The sequence below is a fragment of the Aquarana catesbeiana genome, linkage group LG05 (genome assembly GCF_042186555.1).
Source record: "Aquarana catesbeiana isolate 2022-GZ linkage group LG05, ASM4218655v1, whole genome shotgun sequence".
NCBI classification, from domain to species: Eukaryota; Metazoa; Chordata; class Amphibia; order Anura; family Ranidae; genus Aquarana; species Aquarana catesbeiana.
In genome coordinates this window covers 466630295-466649823 of record NC_133328.1, presented here as the reverse complement: position 1 = coordinate 466649823, position 19529 = coordinate 466630295, and the positions used below count along the sequence as shown (strand labels likewise).

General features: G+C 41.2%; 1 protein-coding gene across 3 annotated transcripts in view; it reads right to left on the bottom strand.

Annotated features, from left to right (window-relative positions):
- Window positions 1–19529, bottom strand: part of LPIN2 (lipin 2) — a 192588-nt gene that overhangs the window by 104033 nt on the left and 69026 nt on the right. For all 3 annotated transcript variants that reach the window (XM_073631426.1, XM_073631427.1, XM_073631425.1), the window contains exons 2-4: window positions 14925–15125; window positions 11934–12029; window positions 9120–9406 (exon numbers count right to left, since the gene is read on the bottom strand). In XM_073631426.1, the coding sequence (XP_073487527.1) occupies window positions 9120–9406; window positions 11934–12029; window positions 14925–15116 (575 nt within the window). In that variant the 5' untranslated portion in view covers window positions 15117–15125. The remainder of the gene's footprint in view (window positions 1–9119; window positions 9407–11933; window positions 12030–14924; window positions 15126–19529) is intronic.

Below are 19529 nucleotides of genomic sequence, written 5' to 3'. Positions count from 1 at the left end.
GAAAATGTGTGATAGGACCTTATTGTCAGAAGTTCCGACTGTGTGTGGGCTCCATCACACATTTTCCATCGGAATTTCCGACACACAAAGTTTGAGAGCTTGCTATAAAATTTTCCGACAACAAAATCTGTTGTCGGAAATTCCGATCGTGCGTACACAAATCAGACGCACAAAGTGCCACGCATGCTCAGAATAAATTAAGAGACAAAAGCTATTGACTACTGCCCCGTTTATAGTCCCGACGTACGTATTTTACGTCACCGCGTTTAGAACAATCGGATTTTCCGACAACTTTGTGTGACCGTGTGTATGCAAGACAAGTTTGAGCCAACATCCGTCGGAAAAAATCCATGGATTTTGTTGTCGGAATGTCCGATCAATGTCCGACCGTGTGTACAGGGCATAAGTGTGGTATTTGCATTTGGAATCGATTGCTGTGAACCTACATCATGCATACAAAGGAGCCTTTCTTGCAAGTGAAACAAGCCATTGTAAGGCTTCAAAAACAAAACAAATCCATCAGAGAGATAGCAGCAATATTAGGAGTGGCCAAATCAACAGTTTGGTACATTCTGAGGAAAGAACGCACCGATGAGCTCAGCAACATAAAAAGGCCTGGACGTCCACATAAGACGACAGTGGTGGATAATCGCAAGATCCTCTCTATGGTAATGAAAAACCCATTCACAACATCAAGTAAAAGGACACTCTCCAGGAGGTGGATACCATTGTCAAAGTCTACAATCAAGAGAAGACTTCACGAGAGCAAATACAGAGGGTTCACCACAAGGTGCAATCCATTTACAGCACAAGTCTGAAGAATAGAAAAGCCAGATTAGACTTTGCCAAAAACCATCTAAAAAAAGCCAGACCAGTTTTGGAAAAGCATTCTTTGGACGGATGAAACTAAGATTAATCTGTACTAGAAGGACGAGAAGAAAAAAGTGTGGATGAGGTTTGGAACAGCTCATGATCCAAAGCATACAATGTCATCTGTAAAACATGGTGGAGGCAGTGTGATGGCATGAACATGCATGGCTTCCAGTGACACTGGGTTATTGTAGTTTTCCGGTTCCTGCCAAACCAACTGTTTTCAGCCTGTGTGTACTTGGCACTGGACACAACAGGGAAAAAGAGGGAACCTGTAAGTGAGGCAAATCCCTCTTAAGCTGGCCATACATGGAGCAAATTTCAGCCCATTCCTGATGAATCAGCCAAAAGTTGAGCCGTGGGTGGCCTTGTTATTATTCTTCTGCCTGGAATTCTTTGATCTGAGAATCATAGGAGCTGGACGGGAAATTAGGCAGCTGCACACCTACTGCATCCAATCAGATGCAGTGGGTACCAGCTGTCCAATACCAATAGCCGGCAGGGGAGAACCATCCATCCACACTGTTTAGCAAGGATTGGGGAATCTAGTGATTTCTCTTGTGCCGATTCTGGGGCTGAAAGAACTTTGTGGAAGGAGATGCATAAAGGTTTTTGAGGAGTGGGAGTCTTATGGATACTTATATAACCAAGCATAATATTATAGTTTGCCCTTCACCCCCTGGTACACTATCCAGACTCTAATTTGGTCCTTCTTTATGTTATCTTTTTTTTTTTCATACAGCTGGTTTCTACTGTTGAGCAATTTTCTTATTGCCGTTTCATGTTAATGTGCACCACGTATTTATTGCTGTATACTCCTTTATTTCTTGTCACATTTACTAGAATGTGACTCGTGCACTTGGTCTCTTTCTCTGTCTTATTTGATCTCTTATTCTCAGTCTCAAAAAGTTATCTCAAAACACTGTGGGCGTTCAGTTCATTATTTCAGAAAAAGATTATAACAGAGCTCTTTACCATAGTCTTGAAAAGGCAACATGCCAAATTTATCACACTTGAATAATTATTTCTGAAAAATCGGCCATTCTGAAACATTTTATATTTTTTTTAAAAATTAAAAAAAAAATATTTTCCTGCTAAGCAAAAATCAGAGGGAGGGAAAAACTCTTGTATGATAAAAGATATGTCTTGATGAATATTCTGATAACTTTCTTTGACAGACTAAGATAAATATCAAAGTATAACTCAGCCAAGCAGTATTCCTATCAATGGCAGCATAAATCATTATGGCAATTTTAGAAGAAAAGGACCGTAGAATAAATTTTGAGTCTTCTAAGTCCTCTTCTGCTCTTTGTGTTTCATACCTGGCCTTCCTTTAAAACGCACTATAAGACTGCTATTGGACATACATATTTCTACTAAGTCCATGGCAGTAAAAGGGTTCATTTTTATCCCGTTTATTACAGTAAATCTGCTTTAAAAGAACCATGGGGGCTGCTGTTGCTGACCTCCTTGTAAAAATGTTAATTACCTGCCTCTTATACTAACCCGCTGGCTTCTGTACTTTCTGATTCACTGACTCGGAAAAAGTATGCAGATCAGGAAAGTCGGAGACCAGGCAGAAGTCTTTATTTGCAGACTTCTTGTATTTTAGTAACTAAAAGTACTAAAAAAATAGTCAGATGACAGCAAGGCAATGTGTATTTTCAGGAGATGTCAGCAATGGCACGTTCCCTGCTCATCTCATGACAGGTTTCCTTTAATTCAGCAATGTTGTGGGGTTGATTTACTAAAACTGGAGTGTGCAAAATCTGGTGCAGCTCTGCATAAAAAAAAAAAAAACAAAAAAAAAACAAAACACAATCAGCATCCAGGTTTTATTGGTCAAAGCTTAATTTAACAAGTTAAGTTAGAAGCCAATAGGCTACCATGCACAGCTGCACCAGATTTTGCACTCTCCAGTTTTAGTAATTCAACCCCTGCTAGAGGCATGTCTATTGTCAAACCTTTCATAGTAATAGAGGACAGTTTCTAATGTAGACTACAGAGTCATTAAGGATTTTTTTCAATTAGCTAATCCAAACAAGTGTGCTAAGGGCGCTCTCTTGTGGATAAACTATTTATTGCAAATGATTCAAATGGACCAACCTAAAGCAGCAATTCATTTTATGCCAGAATCTCCATATCAGCCAGAGACTCTGGACCAGAAGAAAATAGGAAGCACCAACAATACAGCAATGAGAGAGAGTGCAGACATCTCATCACTCAAGGAGGAAACTTTGCAAGGTAAGCATGCTGTGATGTGCAAATATGCAGACAATACATGCATATATGGCAAGAGCTTCTGGGGGCCCCAAAGTAATATATACTACGTGCAAAAGTTTTATGTAGGTGTGAAAAAATACTGTACATTAAGAATGCCTTCAGAAATAGAGATGTTAATAGTTTATTTTTTTATCAATTAACAAAATGAAAAGTATAGGAACCAAAGAGAAATCCAAATCAAACCAATATTTGCTGTGACCACCCTTTGCCTTCAAAACAGCATCAATTCTTCTAGGTATGCTTGCACACAGTTTTTGAATGAACTCGGCAGGTAGGTTGTTCCAAACATCCTGGAGAACTAACCACAGATCTTCTGTGGATATAGGCTGCCTCAAATCCTTCTGTCTGTCCATGTAATCCCAGACATGTTGAGATCAAGGCTCTGTGGGGGCCAAACCATCACTTCCAGGACTTCTTGTTCTTCTTTACATTGTAGATAGTTCTTAATTACATTGGCTGTATCTTTGGGGTCGTTTGCGGCCAATCACACACCGCCCTGATGGTATGGCATGCATTAAAAGGGGATCAACTCCAGAGATAAAACAATAATTCTCCTGCTCTTACAAGACTCTGGTCCGGCCGCACCTAGAGTATGCTGTCCAGTTCTGGGCACCAGTCCTCAGGAAGGATGTACTGGAAATGGAGCGAGTACAAAGAAGGGCAACAAAGCTAATAAAGGGTCTGGAGGATATAAGCAATGAGGAAAGATTGCGAGCACTGAACTTATTCTCTCTGGAGAAGAGACGCTTGAGAGGGGATATGCTTTCAATTCACAAATACCATACTGGTGACCCAACAATACGGATAAAACTTTTTCGCAGAAGGGAGTTTAACAAGACACGTGGCCACTAAATAAAATTAGAAGAAAGGAGGTTTAACCTTAAACTAAGTAGAGGGTTCTTTACTGTAAGAGCGGCAAGGATGTGGAATTCCCTTCCACAAGCGGTGGTATCAGCGGGGCGTATCGATAGTTTCAAAAAAACTATTAGATAAGCACCTGAAGGACCACAACATACAGGGATATACAATGTAATACTGACATATAATCACACACATGTTGGACTTGTGTCTTTTTTCAACCTCACCTACTATGTAACTGTGGCATGATAGATAACTAACTGCCTGTATTTCTCAGTATTGAGGACACCATTTCTGACCAAATCTCCAACTTCATTTGCAGAAATGCATCCCCAAACGTGCAAGGAACCTCCACCATGCTTCATTATTGTACCACTCTCCAGTCCTTCACAAACAAACTCCCTTTTGCTACATTCAAATACTTCAAATTTTGACTCATCAGTTCAGAGCACCTGCTGTCATTTTTTTCAGCATCCCAGTTCTTATGTTTTTGAGTATAGTTGAGTCGCTTAGCCTTGTTTCCACTTTGGGGGTATGGCTATTTGGCCGTATCTGGCCAGTTCTCTTTGTATTAAAAAGGGACACAGGGTAAGAAAGAAGTCTGAGGCAAAAGGTGCAAGACCCGAGGGCATCACAGGGTTGTAATAAAGAAAGTTTGCTCCACTTCTAGTGCCCCATTTGATGGCTTATTTCAATAGTCTTAGAAATGGCGTGATATCCTCTTCAATTTCCTTGAAAGCCCACGTTCCCATGATCCCCAAGACCAATGACGAAGCAGCCAAGGCCCAGGCTTGTTGGACGATCTCTCTTTTGAATGACGATATTAAAATCCTTGGGAAGGTTTTAAGTTCGGATCAACTGCACACACTTGTCCACAGGGACCAAGTGGGCTTTTGTCCCTGGCTGACAGGTGGGTGATACTGTCTGCAAGATAATCCACCCAATTCATTTGTTGAACCATCGCAAGATCCCAGGCTTCCTACGCTCATTTGATATTTATAAGGCTTTTGACTTCCTTTCCTGGGATTACCTTCAATATGTTTTGAGAAGATGGGGCTTTGGTGATTCGTTCTTAGCGTGGCTAATGGCCCTTTACCCCTTCCTGTCAGATGTAGAGCGATGTGCAAAACATCTTTCCAACCCTTGTCCCCTTTTTCAAGGCAAGAGATAGGGGCACCTCCTATCCCCAGCTCTCTTTGTCCTCATCTTGAAACTCCTAGCCATAGCATTCAGAGGCAACCCCAACATCTCAGAGGTCCAATATGCAGAAAAGCACCAAAAAATATCTGTTTGCTGATACACACTGCTGACCATGACAAACCCTATTACCAAATTGCCTAACTTGCAATTCTCCAATGTTTCTGGTCTCCGGATTAATCCACACAAGACGACTGCCATGAAAATCGCACTCCACCCATCCACCTTCAATCCTGTTTTCCATACCACTGGACAACATCTTTGGGCATCAAGCTGAACTCATCCTACACCTCTCTCTTTAGGGCCAATTATTATCCTTTGTTATGCAATGTAAGAGCTCCCATGCAAACGTGGCAGTTCCCCACGCTTTCCTTGATAGGCCACATAAATGTAGTCAAAATTACGATCTTGCCCAAAATCCTTAATTTCTTCCGTACCCTACCCATACACGTTCCTGCCTTCTTCCTGCGCCTTCTACGGGATAGAAGTGTATCGTTCATTTGGGCCTATAAACGCACATGAATGGTAGGTTTCACCCTTTTCACACATATGCTATGGGGATTCTTGGGAGTCCCCAAAGTTCCTACCCTTGCTTCCTCTCCTGAATAATTATCTCTTCCTTCTGGGACTCGAACAATCAGGGTCGTTGTTTTGGTGGACCTTGCATGGTTTCACACAGGTACACCACTTCCTTTCATCCTTGTTCCTTTCCATTTTGGCCAACCATTCAGAAACCTATGAAGCACCGATACCTCCAGTTATGCCATTTGTTGACCCCTCTGCGATGCACCTCCACCTTCCCATTCCAAAAAACAGCATTTGAGCGTATATGTTTGCACTTCCCCAGGGACTCGGGCACTATCTTGCTGATTTACTCTACCCTGCATGTGGTTTGTCCCTCTAAATAATCTTCTTCCTACATGTCTCTTTGGGAGTACGACTTGGTGACTCATTTTGACTCTGAGGACTGGAACAAAGCCTGGTCTATTATTGCAAAATGCTCACTTAATACTTTGACCCTGGAGGCAGCTTAAAAGGCATTACTAAAATGGTAAACAAAAAAGTGTAATACCACGCTATATCCAAAAACATTATAAAGGAAGCTGCTGCTAGAAGTGAGATACACCAAATAGTACAGAAAGAAAAAACAGTAGCAGCGCTAAAATTAAATAAAAAATGGAAATGATTAAATCCAATATAAAAACTGAAAAATGAAAATCCCAAATAAAGATATTAAATCTTTGAACATTAACAGATAATTCACTCTGTGTAAATAATTAGGTAAAAAATCTTGAAATCGTGAAAAATTAAATATATAAATAATTAATACATTTCTCCCAAATATTAAATGAAATGTTCAATAAAACTGATATTGATATACAACACAAAAAATTGTGAAATATATAAAAAGTATTCAAAAAAATGTAAATAAAGTGTGTGAGTTCATATATAAATTGACTTGATTCCGTGACAAACCACCACCGTATCCAAAAAGTGACCACCAAACAGCAAGCAAGATAGACTTGTGACCTCAAACCCGGTCCGGGCCTCTATTCCAAAAACCAGGCAATTGGCTCTGAATCCGGTGCTGGCATTAAGGACATAGCAGATGTTTCAGGGGAGTTAAACATTCACCAAATGACGTGGATATTTGCCAGACTCTCCTGAGCCAGAGACCTCCGACAGGCAATCATAAAAAGCCAGGATAGAAAAAACTCACCATAGTGTTTTATAGGTTGTACGTACAATGAATTAAAAACAAACAGCATAGGAAGCCGGGCGGATATGCAGAACACCCGTCCAATAGAGACGCTAGTACGCGGTGACGTCAGACCGTCAACACCTCCCCAAAAAATGGTATTGGGTTTCGGCTCGCATAGCACATACAAGTCCTTCACAAGAGGTTTTAGGAACTGTAGGCAACGCGATGTCCTCCTATTGGGTGGATGTGCCAGCGCCTCATTGGATTCCGGTTGAGGACTTTTGGACTCTTGCATACCATGTTTTACTTACATATCCCCAAGGACACAAAGCTAGCCTTATTGTTCTGTTCTATTCATGGCCTGTTTTCCTATCAAGAGAAACTGGCCAACTACTTGTTTCTTGCGGCCAAGCGTACTGTAGCTAAGAATTGGAAGAAACCTATGGTCTCATTTGCAGCAGTGAAGGACAGTTTGATCTCTATGATGCTCAACGTAAAGATGTTAAGAATTTTATATGATTTCCAAACTAGGTTTCTAAAAATATGGGAACTCTTTCCCTACACTACACCCAGCCTACAGTGCCCTAAAGCTTTCAAATGGATTAACACCAGGATCTCTCTGCCCCCCCCCCCCCCCTTTCTTCCTCATTTTTCTATTCTGTACGCGGATCTTCTCCTTTTTTTTCTTCTGACTTATTCTCAGTACTTTCCTCACATGTTCTTATACCTGGATCCTTAGACTCCACCAATTGTTTAGGCTGCTGACCCGAGTTGTTTAATCGTGGCAGTATTGTTCATTAAAACGGTCATGCACGTGTCCCACAGCAGTCCAACTGAGAGGTGGGCAACACAGTAACTAATACACTAACATGTTAAAAAAACAACAGGGTAAGCTGGGGGCTAGTTGCAGCTCAAAAGAGCTGCCTGAAGAAACTTGGCATCAGATGAGGCCTAAACATCCACCTAGCAAGAATTACAGAACGTGTGAACAGAAGACCAGGTGGCAGCTTTGCAAATATGAGAAACAGATGCCCGATGCCAAAAAGCTCAAGAGGCACTTAATGACCTAGTGAAGTATGCCTCGACAGGAAAAAGATGAAACCTGGCCCATAAGCCTATAAACTTGATTGAGGAGCTGCTGAAGTTACCTTATGGAGGACTCTTTGGAATAATGGAGAGACACTCAGTCAGCCTGAAAGAAGTGTCAATACAAAACCCAGTGAAACATGTCACATTGCAAACAGCCTTCGTCTTTCAATTGGGTGTTTTCAGGGACAGAATTATGCCAGCAGGTGTGTCATGGTCCCTAACCTGTAAAGTGCTCAAGAGCCAACACAGGGCACTAGGCAGAGCCTAGTGCCAGAAGTTCACATTACAGGCAAGTCCCACATCTTCAATTGGGTATAGCTTCCAAGACAGCGCCAAGGATCAGCCATTCTAGCAAACTGCAAAATGACATTTAATGGACTTACAGTAAACACTTGAAAAAAATAGATTGAGATCATGAGAAAAATTCTCCATTCTCCTAGTATGCTAGCAAAAAAACTGAAGCATGACGTGAGTGGTATAACTAGCTGGTTAACAGGTTTTTTGCTTGCCAGTGCCTATTTCTCTAGCAGGCAGCAGTACCTAGTTGTCTGACCCTGTGTCCCTAATGAAAGATAAAGAAAGGTGGCAATCTTTGAAGGGTAGTGAGGTGCACATGATTGCAAGTGGTGTAAAAGAGGCAATCCACAACATTCTGGACAACCACCCCCTTTTTTTGGGGGGGGGGGGGGGGGGGAGTGAAACCTTTGACATCTGTCACCTACACACTGTATAATGCAGTTTTAAAATCTCTACCCAACAAACAACGACGAAACAAAGAATTAACACCTGTCCCAGATTGTTTTACTTGTCCCCGGCACCATGGTGATTGGATTATACAACTGGGCAGGTTCATAAACTTTCAGACCTCCCTTCATATTTAACAATCAACATCTGCCTAGATACATTCCACATTAATTGGTTAAAAGTGACTGAGTTACCCTGTGTAGCTTTAAATTTTAGAGAATGTTTTTGACACTCAGTGCAGAAGAAGCTACATGGATGAAGATGAGCAGTGAACGTCATATAACAGTACAAGTCCAGTTGAATGTGATCAACTACTACTAGCTATACCCTGACGCTGATAAATAAATAACCATCACAGACAACTGTTTTATGTTACCTTGGTGGATGAACTGGACTCTCCTCATCTGAGCTGATTTCGATTTCAAATATTTCCTCAGCTCCTGAGATAGCGGGAACATCCTCCTTCTTCTCATGCTTAGCTCTTCTTTTTTTCCTCTTCTTCTTTTTCACAGACCCTGTGCTAATGTTCTCAGGCTCTGTGGTGTGAGACAATGGGGAAGTTTTTTCCTCTTCCCCAGAGTTTGGCAAGTGGCTATGGACATTCTTAAAAAAATGGTCATCTGTAGGTATAGGTGAGGTAGCCAGGTATGCAGGAACCAGTTCCTAAATGCAAAAGCAGAATAGAAAACATAAAATAAGTTAAAACTATATCTTATCAGCATCGTGGCCTTAATTTTACTTAAAATTGACCAATGATTCGAATGGCACAATTGCTATATGGGGTGTCTTAAGATACCACACTCTTAGCAAAAGGTATTCTTCTAATGACAGTTCTCAGATTTAGGCCAGATTCACACCTATGCATTGTGCCAAAAGCATATGTTGCCACACCATTAACACACCAAAGAGCACAGCTCTGATGCACATCACAACACGGTTGGGCTGCGTCTGCATTTTCTTGATGGTCTGGTGCATTGGCAGCCTATTCAAATAAACAGGCCGCCCTAACGCAACATATGTTACGACAATACACCAGATTGCTCAAATGCGAATGGGGCCTTACAAAAAAAAAAAAAGCCCGATATTGAACCACATATAAAAGCCATAAAGCAGTGGTCTCCCTAGTGAGTAGCCAGTGTGCCAAAGGGCCTGAGACATACCACCTTTATTTCAAGTACATCATATGCTCATATAACTATGGCATGCACTTAGAACAATGCACAAATGATAACATTATACAATACTTGGTCTAACATGCAAATTTAACACCATGTTCACGCCAATAAACGTTGGCAGAAGGGCATGTACAGACAGATTAACGTACCTGTACGTTGCCCTTTAAGAAGCGGCCTCCGTGAGTGTGATCGCGGGTCCCACTGACTCGATGTCCACGGGATACCCGCGATCATCTCACGGAGAGGAAGAACTAAAAAATGCTGATGTAAACAAGCATTTCCCCGTTCTGCCTAGTGAGAGGACACTGATCACAGCTCCTTATAATCGGGAGCGGTGATCAGTGTCGTGTCACACATAGCCACGCCCCCCCACAGTTAGAATTTCTCCCTAGGACATACGTAACCCCTTCACTGCCCCCTATTGGTAAACCCCTTCACTGCCAGTGTCATTTACACAGGAATCAATGCATTTGTATAGCACTGATTGCTGTATAAATGACAATGGTCCCAAAAATGTGTCAAAAACGTCCGGCATCGCAGATAGCCGCCTTTACTAGTAAAAAAAAAATTTTAAATGCCATAAAACTATCCCCTATTTTGTAGACGCTATAACTTTTGCGCAAACCAGTCAAACTTTTATTGGGATTTTTCTTACCAAAAATATGTAGAAGAATACGTATCGGCCTAAACTGAGGGGAAAAAAATGTTTTTTTATATATTTTTTGGGGATATTTATTATAGCAAAAAGTAAAAAATAATGTTTTTAAAATTGTCGCTATTTTTTTGTTTATAGCGCAAAAAATAAAAACTGCAGAGGTGATCAAATACCACCAAAAGAAAGCTCTATTTGTGGGGAAAAAAGGACGTCAAATTTGTTTGGGAGCCATGTCGGACGACCGCGCAATTGTCAGCTAAACTGACGCAGTGCCGAATCGCAAAAAGTGCTCTGGTCTTTGGCCAGCCAAATGGTGCGGGGCTTAAGTGGTTAAACAAATAAAACAAAAAAAAACTAGCCCAACTGTATAGTTTATAGCAACATCTTTTCTTCCAAACTTTCATTTGGAAAATGGTAATATTTGCACATTTTACCATTAGTAACAGGACAGAACAATTTCACTTTATTGCACCAAATACATACATATCGCTTTCCCTCAAATAATTTTCATGAACGTAAAATACAAATTCCATATTCTGCAGAAAACTTATGGTGCCAGAATTATCATTACAGCTGACCCCAAAGGCCCCCCCCCCCCCCCCCCAAGAGTTTTCCAAATGAAAGTTTGGAAGAAAAGATGTTGCTATAAACTATACAGTTGGGCTAGTTTTTTTTTTTTTATGTATGAGCTGTAGAACAATTTAACCAATATGGAATCTTCATGGCTTGATTTTAGGGATTTAAGACTGCTAAAACCTCAGGCCAGCAGCACACAACCTTTAGAGATGAATTAATGCAGAATGGGGGCCCCTGAGTAAGGTGGCATCTTTGGCCTTCCCCCATTCCTTTAATTTACACTGACAAAGGATTGCAATAGGTACAGTCACCCCATTTGCACTGTCTGTATTGGCATGGCCTGGCTCATCAGACACCAACTGCATATAACTGCATGCATCCTCCATTGTGAAATGACAAGCTAGTGTACAGCTTTGACCAACTTGTCCATCTCCCCTAATAACTGCAGTAGCATTAAGGTTGTAGCTTGGCCCCCTGGAAGCCCTTCGGACCCCTAGGTTCCTGGCCAGCCGGCCTTTTGAAAAATCCAGCTCTGCATTCAAACTAGCAGCATTAAATTATCTCATGTTTAAACTAAGGAATTTTATTGCTTTAGAAGGGATTACAGCTGAACAGTGCAGATTTGCTCAGCAGGATATACACAAGTCGTAGTTTCCTGAGCTTTAGCTTGCCTAAAATATAATATTAGTTTGAATTCCCCTTTATCTTATTTGTGTGAACCCCCAGTACATACAGTAGACTTATATACAGTTGTACAGGGAAGAAAATATTCCACAACACTTACATCTTCTTCTTCAGTTTCTTCTACAAAAAATGCTTCACCGTTATCACCAAGCTTCATGTGCAAATCCACAGGTTCTCCATTGATTTCTATATCAATCTACCGCACAAAAGAAAAAAGAGCCTTTAGCTTTTTCCAAAACAAACTGCTACATTAGGCAAATGATTTACATTACAGTGATGCATTACAGTGAGGAGAACAAGCAAAATTAAAATGTCTCTCAAGGAACTTTTTTTACATTTTTGGTTAGAAAATGAAAGTGTTTTTAAATCCCCTGTCAGGTAGTCTTTTTGCTTTCTGTGCCCCATTGGAAAATTTCCCTTTGCATCTCACTTGAAAGAGAGAGACCTTCCAAAGTGAGCGGAAATCCTGTCTTAAACAGTTGTCATCAGAATCACTGCCCCAACTGGAAGGAGTTCTCGCACTTTATTTTCCAGTGATAATATTCTGGATATACCAGCACTTTTTTTTGTCCCAGCGAAAACGGTCACCAGGAAAAAACAGAATGAATCTACCCAATGGGAAGAGGGACAGCAGTTTTAAAGTTAATATAAAGGTTTTTTTTTTTCTTTTAAATAACAGAGTGGCCCCGATCCTCCTCTTCTGAGGTACCCAGCTGGCTCTCCTGGCTCCTCCTTGCCTTTTGAGTGCCCCATAGCAAGTCGCTTGCTATGGGGGCAGCTGTGTGTCTATTAACACACAGTGTGGCTCTGCCTCCCTCTGTGTATGACCATTTTGTGTGGTATCTAGTGCATAATTACCAAGCTCAATGCTTTAACCCCCTCACTACCTCTATGTTTCTTAATTTTCAAAAAAATGTGGCAAAAAATTCAATCACCTTGGCAATTCTACTTTAAAAAACAGGTCATTTTAGTGGTGTCTGTACTGTTCTGGCATTTTAATTTCAACAAAAGGGGTACTTTTTTTTTCAAAGTTTCTTATCTTTTTCCTTTATAGAATTAAAAAAGAATAAAAAAAAATACAATAGTTTTTAAATACTACTGAAGGAAAGCTCCCTGTGACAAAATTGGGGTACCCAAATTTATTCAGGAACAGTGTTGCATAGCCAATTATCAAAGTATTACAGCACTGGAAAAATACTGAAAAATGGCCTAGTATTTAGTCAACGAATTGGCGAATGGAGAGCTCTACTCCCTTCATAGGCAGGAGGATACATTCAGAAAGGCTTGGTTCGTCTTTTCTCTTACCTCTACCCTTCCACATTTCCAGAGAATCCTTTTGCCTACATCTCTTCCCTCGATCTTTTCATTTTTTCCATCCAAACCCTCCCTTGTTCATTTACAAAATCGAATGGCCCTTTTGTGATCCATCAAGCACAGAATAATGCGTAGAATCACAAGCAGTGGAGAATTTACTGCTCAGTTGTCAATACCTCTGTTCCTCTTTTTTTGCTACATTTCAAATGCTGATGGTTAGGATATTACAAGGGGCCAATTCAGGTACTGTTTTTAGAAAACAATGTTAAATGCAATTTTATGTAGGGTGAAGCATCCTTAATTAATGTACTGTATTGTGGATGGAATAAACATTGTTATATCTGTGCAAGTATGTGTCGAAAAAAAAAGTGGCCTGGGAATTCAGGGGTAATACAGGCTGGTACTCAAGTGGTTTAAAAAAAATGACAAGAGTTTTCAATATATCAGTGCTTGGAGATGATTATGAAAGGATAAGTACACCTTTTGAAAAAAAAAGTAATAAATGCGCATATTTTTGCAGAGAAAAAAAAAAAGTGCATTTATATTTTTTCGCTAAGGAGCCTGGAAAGCATCGCACCTGTGATCAGTGGATCAAAGAGAGAAAGAAAAATTATGATAGCATTCCTTCAAATATTGCCTATTTTCAACACAATTTTTGCATTCACTGAATTTGGGGACATCAATATTAATGAAAACATGATTATATATGAGCTTATCAAGAGGAAGTCAGAAAAATTTGAACATGACAGAAATGATTAATTGCAAGGTAAATGGAAGAGAAGAGTAAAAGGTCCAATGTAGACAGGATGAGGGGGCAAAAGACACCAGAAGAAAAACAGAGAAAAGTAAACATAATAAAATTAGGTCTAACATTATCTTGAAACATGAGAACTACGGGGCTACATGGAAAAACAACAATAAAGTAGTCAAAAGCAGTAGAAGAAATATCATCAGAAAAAAGTTGAAGAAGAATGGAGGGCCTTCATCGAGAGTTCAGGAACTCCAGAAGACTTGTGACGGTGCAGGAAAGTATTTTGGGGGAGAGAGATATCCCCAAAAGTGGGAATCAGTAAGGTAGCGTCCCTCAACATTTTTACCCCAGAGTAATTCTTAAAATGTTTTTCAGGTCTCAGCGAACCCCCAGTAAGATTAGTCCATCAGGAGTCATTTGGACAATGCCTGGCGGTCAGAGGGAAGAATGCTGACTAGGCAATGTTGATTAGAATGCCACTCTTAAGCTAGCCATACACAGATCGAAATTTGGATGTTTGACTTCTGTTGAACAGACAAGCTGAAAAACTTCCGTAGACTGGTGTCTACTAATCAGTGTTTTCTGACAGTGGCGGGTTGAGCTGTATGAATACAACGTACCAGAAGGGGGGATTCCTCCATCTACATTTGTGTGGATGGAGAAATCTGTTCATTTGTGAAAAAAAAAGCTGGATGGAGGTAGCAAAATTAATGGGCTGCTTTAACATAAGGCGCGTAAACATGCCGTAATGATACTCAAATATATCCACTTCAGGACCACCCTCCACACTTCTACTGCAACAGGGTAGCCATGCCACACTGGATCACGTACATGTACACGATGTTGTATTTTTCAGGTATGGGGCATGCGCATGTGAATTCGCCACCCCAGCTGTGCTGCCATTCAACCCAGCAGGGCTGAATGAATAAAAAAAAAACAGAAAGCTCCAGACGACCCGCTCTACTAACCATGCGATGTTCTGTGAAAAGTCTTCGCAACCGACAGTACAATGCAGAACCGACTTACCACTTTTTCCTTGGACCGAAGAACTCCCAACTTCCCAAAGCGGACATGAAAAGGTGAGCACAGGAAGGTGCCATCTTGCTGCTGGACCACAATCACATCGATGCAGCCTGAAAGGGTAGCCTGGTTGATTCCTTTATACAGTTCCCGCACAGTAACCAGGACCTGCCCGGCCAGTTGTCCAACATAGTTCATGGTTTGTGACTAGAATAAAAAAAGAATTGCATTAAGAAAGACGACTCAAAGAAAACAAGAAAATGTGAACTTCAGATTATTTGATGTAAGTGAAGTGGCACAGCAAGCAAACTTAGTGATATTAAACTCAGTTTTTTTAAGCACGTTCAAAACGTGGATTTATTCACTAAATGATTATACATCTTGTTTACATTTTAATCCTTACCCATGTTCCAGTTTAAAGCGTTATTAAAATCAAAAGTGTAATACATTGCAGCGTACAAATCATTAGCTACATTTGTTCTCTTTTTTTTTACTTTTTCCTTCTGTTTTCACCTGGTAATCTAGCCAGTAACACACCTCCTGTATTAGACCCCTTTCACACTGGGGCGCTTTGCAGGCGCTACAGCGCTAAAAATAGCACCTGCAAAGTGCCCTGAAAGACCTGCTGCTGTCTCTCCAGTGTGAAAGCCCCGAGGGCTTTCAGATTGGAGCGGTGCGCTGGCAGGGCGGTAAAAAAAGTCCTGCTAGCAGCATCTTTGGAGCAGTGAAGGAGCGGTGTGTATACTGCTCCTCCACTGATCCTGCCCATTGAAATCAATGGGCAGTGCGGCTATACCGCCGGCAAATCGCTGCTGCAGCAGCGCTTTGCGGGTGGTTTTAACCCTTTTCAGCGGCTAGCGGCAGGTAAAAGTGCCCCGCTAGTGGCCGAATACCCCCGCAAATACGACGGTAAAGCTCCGCTAAAAATAGCGGCGCTTTACCGCCGAAGCCCGAGTGTGAAAGGGGCCTTAGAGTGCCCCCACTCTGGAAGAAGGAGAACAGGGGCACCTTTAGACATCAGCATTGTCAGTCTGGGGAAATGGGAGCGTTAGATGTACTAGCAGATATAGATACACTAACAAATTGAAGCCAAACTCCAGCTAACACTGAAGGTACACAAGCTGTTACAACAAACAGATTTTTTTCTTTTGAGACAAAGGTTTTTTACATGAATAAATAAAAGCAGATAAATTCCCGTTCCAGGGTGGCTCCTTTCTCTTGCCGCATCCCATGAAGCCACCCTTGCATGCAGCAGCGACTAGAGTTGCATCAATAGAAACGCACAGCCCTGTAGCCTAGGATGGCAGGGCACTCACCTGCTTCTCCATCCTTCTACCACTTCTAAACCAATGACGACTTTAGACCCCTTTCACACTGATGCGCTTTTCAGGCGCTTTCACGCTAAAAAAAGCAACTGAACAGCACACGAAAAACTATTTCAATTAAAATCAATGAATGCTTTCACACTGGGGCAGTGCACTGGCAGGGGGGTGAAAAAACGCCCCTCTCCATCAAAATGAATGGAAAGCTCTTCAAAAGCGCCTGGAAAGTTCTTCAAAAGCGCTCAGTGTTTTACTGGCAGTTTAGAAGTGCTTCAGTGTGAAAGGGGTCTTAGAATGCACTTTCCAGTGCTAACTGTTTGCTGTGCTCAATGGAGGGAATTTGGGGCAGATGTGTGGCAACCAGGTTGAAAATTACCATCATTCTTTAAATGGTGCCCATGCTGGGCGGCTGACCGGGTTGAGTGCTCTGGATTGTTTGTTACTTGCTGACTTACCGTGGCTGAGATACATAGGGAGCTTAATGGGATATATAAGCAACTACAAGAAGATTTCATTTTGCCAATCAGCATCACTTAAAGCGGTGTTCCACCCGCAAATTTTTTTTTTTAAAGTCAGCAGCTACAAACACTGTAGCTGCTGACTTTTAATGAGGACGCTTACCTGTCCAGGGAGCCTGCGATGTCGGGGAAACCGGCAATGGAGCACTACCCGTTTCCTACTGAGCAAGGCGCGGGTCGCACGGCACTTTGTGAATGGCCGGCTGTCTTCTGGGACACACAAATGTCCCAGAAGATATCCAGGGGCCTCGCCAAAGAGGATATGACGTCCTGCGCCGCTGACTGGATGGAACGGAAGTACAGGCTGTGCTTCATAAAAAGGTAAGTTAGAAGAACATTTTTTTTTTTTTTTTACTAGCCAAAAAACAAGCGGTGGAGAGGTGGTCTTTCATTTAAGACCACCTTTCAAAAGTGGGTGGAACTCAGCTTTAAAGCAGGGTAGACCATGAAACAAGGATTCTGAAGGGTTGACATAGTAAACAAGAAATGTTTTTTAATACAGTACATTGGCCCCTATACAGTTGTGCTCATAAGTTTACATACCCTAGCAGAATTTATGATTTCTTGGCCATTTTTCAGAGAATATTAAGGATAACACAAAAACTTTCCTTTCTGTCACCGTTAGTGTTTGGCTAAAGCCATTTATTATCAATCAACTGTGTTTACTCTTTTTAAATCATAATGACAACAGAAACTACCCAAATGACCCTGATCAAAGTTTACACACCCCAGTTCTTAATACCATGTATTGCCCCCTTTAACATCAATGACAGCTTTTAGTCTTTCGAGGTATTTGTGGATAAGGCTCTTTATCTTCTCAGATGGAAAAGCTGCCCACTCCTCTTGGCAAAAAGCCTGCAGTTCCTGTAAATTCTTGGGCTGTCTTGCATGAACTGCACGTTTGAGATCTCCCCAGACTGGCTCAATGATATCGAGGTCAGGAGACTGAAATGGCTACTCCAGAACCCTCACTTTATTCTGCTGAAGCCAATGACAGGTCGACTTGGCCTTGTGTTTTGGATCTTTGTCATGTTGGAATGTCCAAGTACGTCCCATGCGCAGCTTCCTGGCTGATGAATGCAAATGTTCCTCCAGTATTTTTTTGATAACATACTGCATTCATCTTGCCATCAATTTTGACCAAATTTCCTGTGGCTTTTTTAGCTTACACATCCCCAAAACATCAGCGATCCACCTCCATGTTTCACAGTATGAATGGTGTACCTTTCATCATAGGCCTTGTTGACTCCTCTCCAAATGTAGCGTTTATGGTTGTGGTCAAAAAGCTCAATTTTGGTTTCATCACTCCAAATGACTTAGTGCTAGAAAGTTTGAGGCTTGTCTCTGTGCTGTTTGGCACATTGAAAGCTGGATACTGTGGCATTTGCATAGTAATGGCTTTCTTCTGGTGACTCGACCATGCAGCCCATCTTTCTTCAAGTGCCTCCTTATTGTGCATCTTGAAACAGCCACACCACGTTTTCAGAGAGTCCTGTATTTCACCTGAAGTCATTTGTGAATTTTTTTTTGCATCCTGAACAATTTTCCTGGCAGTTGTGGCTGAAATTTTAGTTGGTCTACCTGACCATGGTTTGGTTTCAACAGAACCCCTCATTTTCCACTTCTTGATTAGAGTTTGGCATTCTCATTTCCTTGGATATCTTTTTATATCGCTTTCCTGTGTTATACAGTTCAACTACCTTTTCCCGCAGATCCTCTGACAATTATTTTGCTTTCTCCACGACTCAGAATCCGGAAACGTCAGTGCAGCACTGGATGAAAGATGCAAGGGTCTGTCGAGAGTCCAGACACTCACTGACCTTTTATACACACACTAATTACAAGCAAACAGATCACAGGTGAGGATGGTTACTTTAATAGCCATTCAAACCCCTTTGTGTCAACTTGTGTGCATATTATCAGGTCAAAATCACCAGGGTAGGCAAAAATACTGGCCAATAGATTAGTTAAAAAAACCACATCATTTATTAAACCTGACCAAGTAGGCTTCGCTGAAGGGAGGCAAGCACCCGATAGTACCAGAAGGCTGTTAAACATTATCAATATGATATATAATGTCAGAATACCCTCTCTACTCCTAGCATTTGATGCAGAGAAAGCATTTGATAGAATGCACTGGGAATATATTTCAAAAACCCTATCCAAATTTGGCTTTCAATGCTTCATTCACTCTGCCATTATGGCATTATACATTCATCCCACTGCAAAAGTTTTCTCTTCAGGTATGCCTTTCAGAACTTTTGCCTTAACCAACGGGACCAGACAGGGTTGCCCTTTATCTCCAATAATATTCTCCCTAGCGATAGAACCCCTAGCGGAATATATACGCTCCTTCTCAAATATCAAAGGTATTACCATTGGCCAAGACGAACATAAATTAGGCTCGCAACAATTAACAGCTTAAGTACAAAACATGGATTTAGTTAGGACAATACTGCGATAACATATTTAGGGGTACAGCTCGCCTTTCCACTAACAAAAATTTATGACGCAAATCCCCCCCCCCCCCTATTAAATCAAGTTAATCGAAACCTAAAAAAATATACAGAAAACCCATTTATCCTGGTAAAAATAGTGGCATTCAAGATGCAAACCTTACCCAAAATTCTATACTATTTCAGATGTCTCCCTATCCCACTACCCGCCAAATTCATCATGCAATTGAATACTAAGCTCAAACAATTTATATGGAACAAAAAGAAACCCAGAGTAGCATTTTCAATTCTAACCACCATAAAAACCTTTGGAGG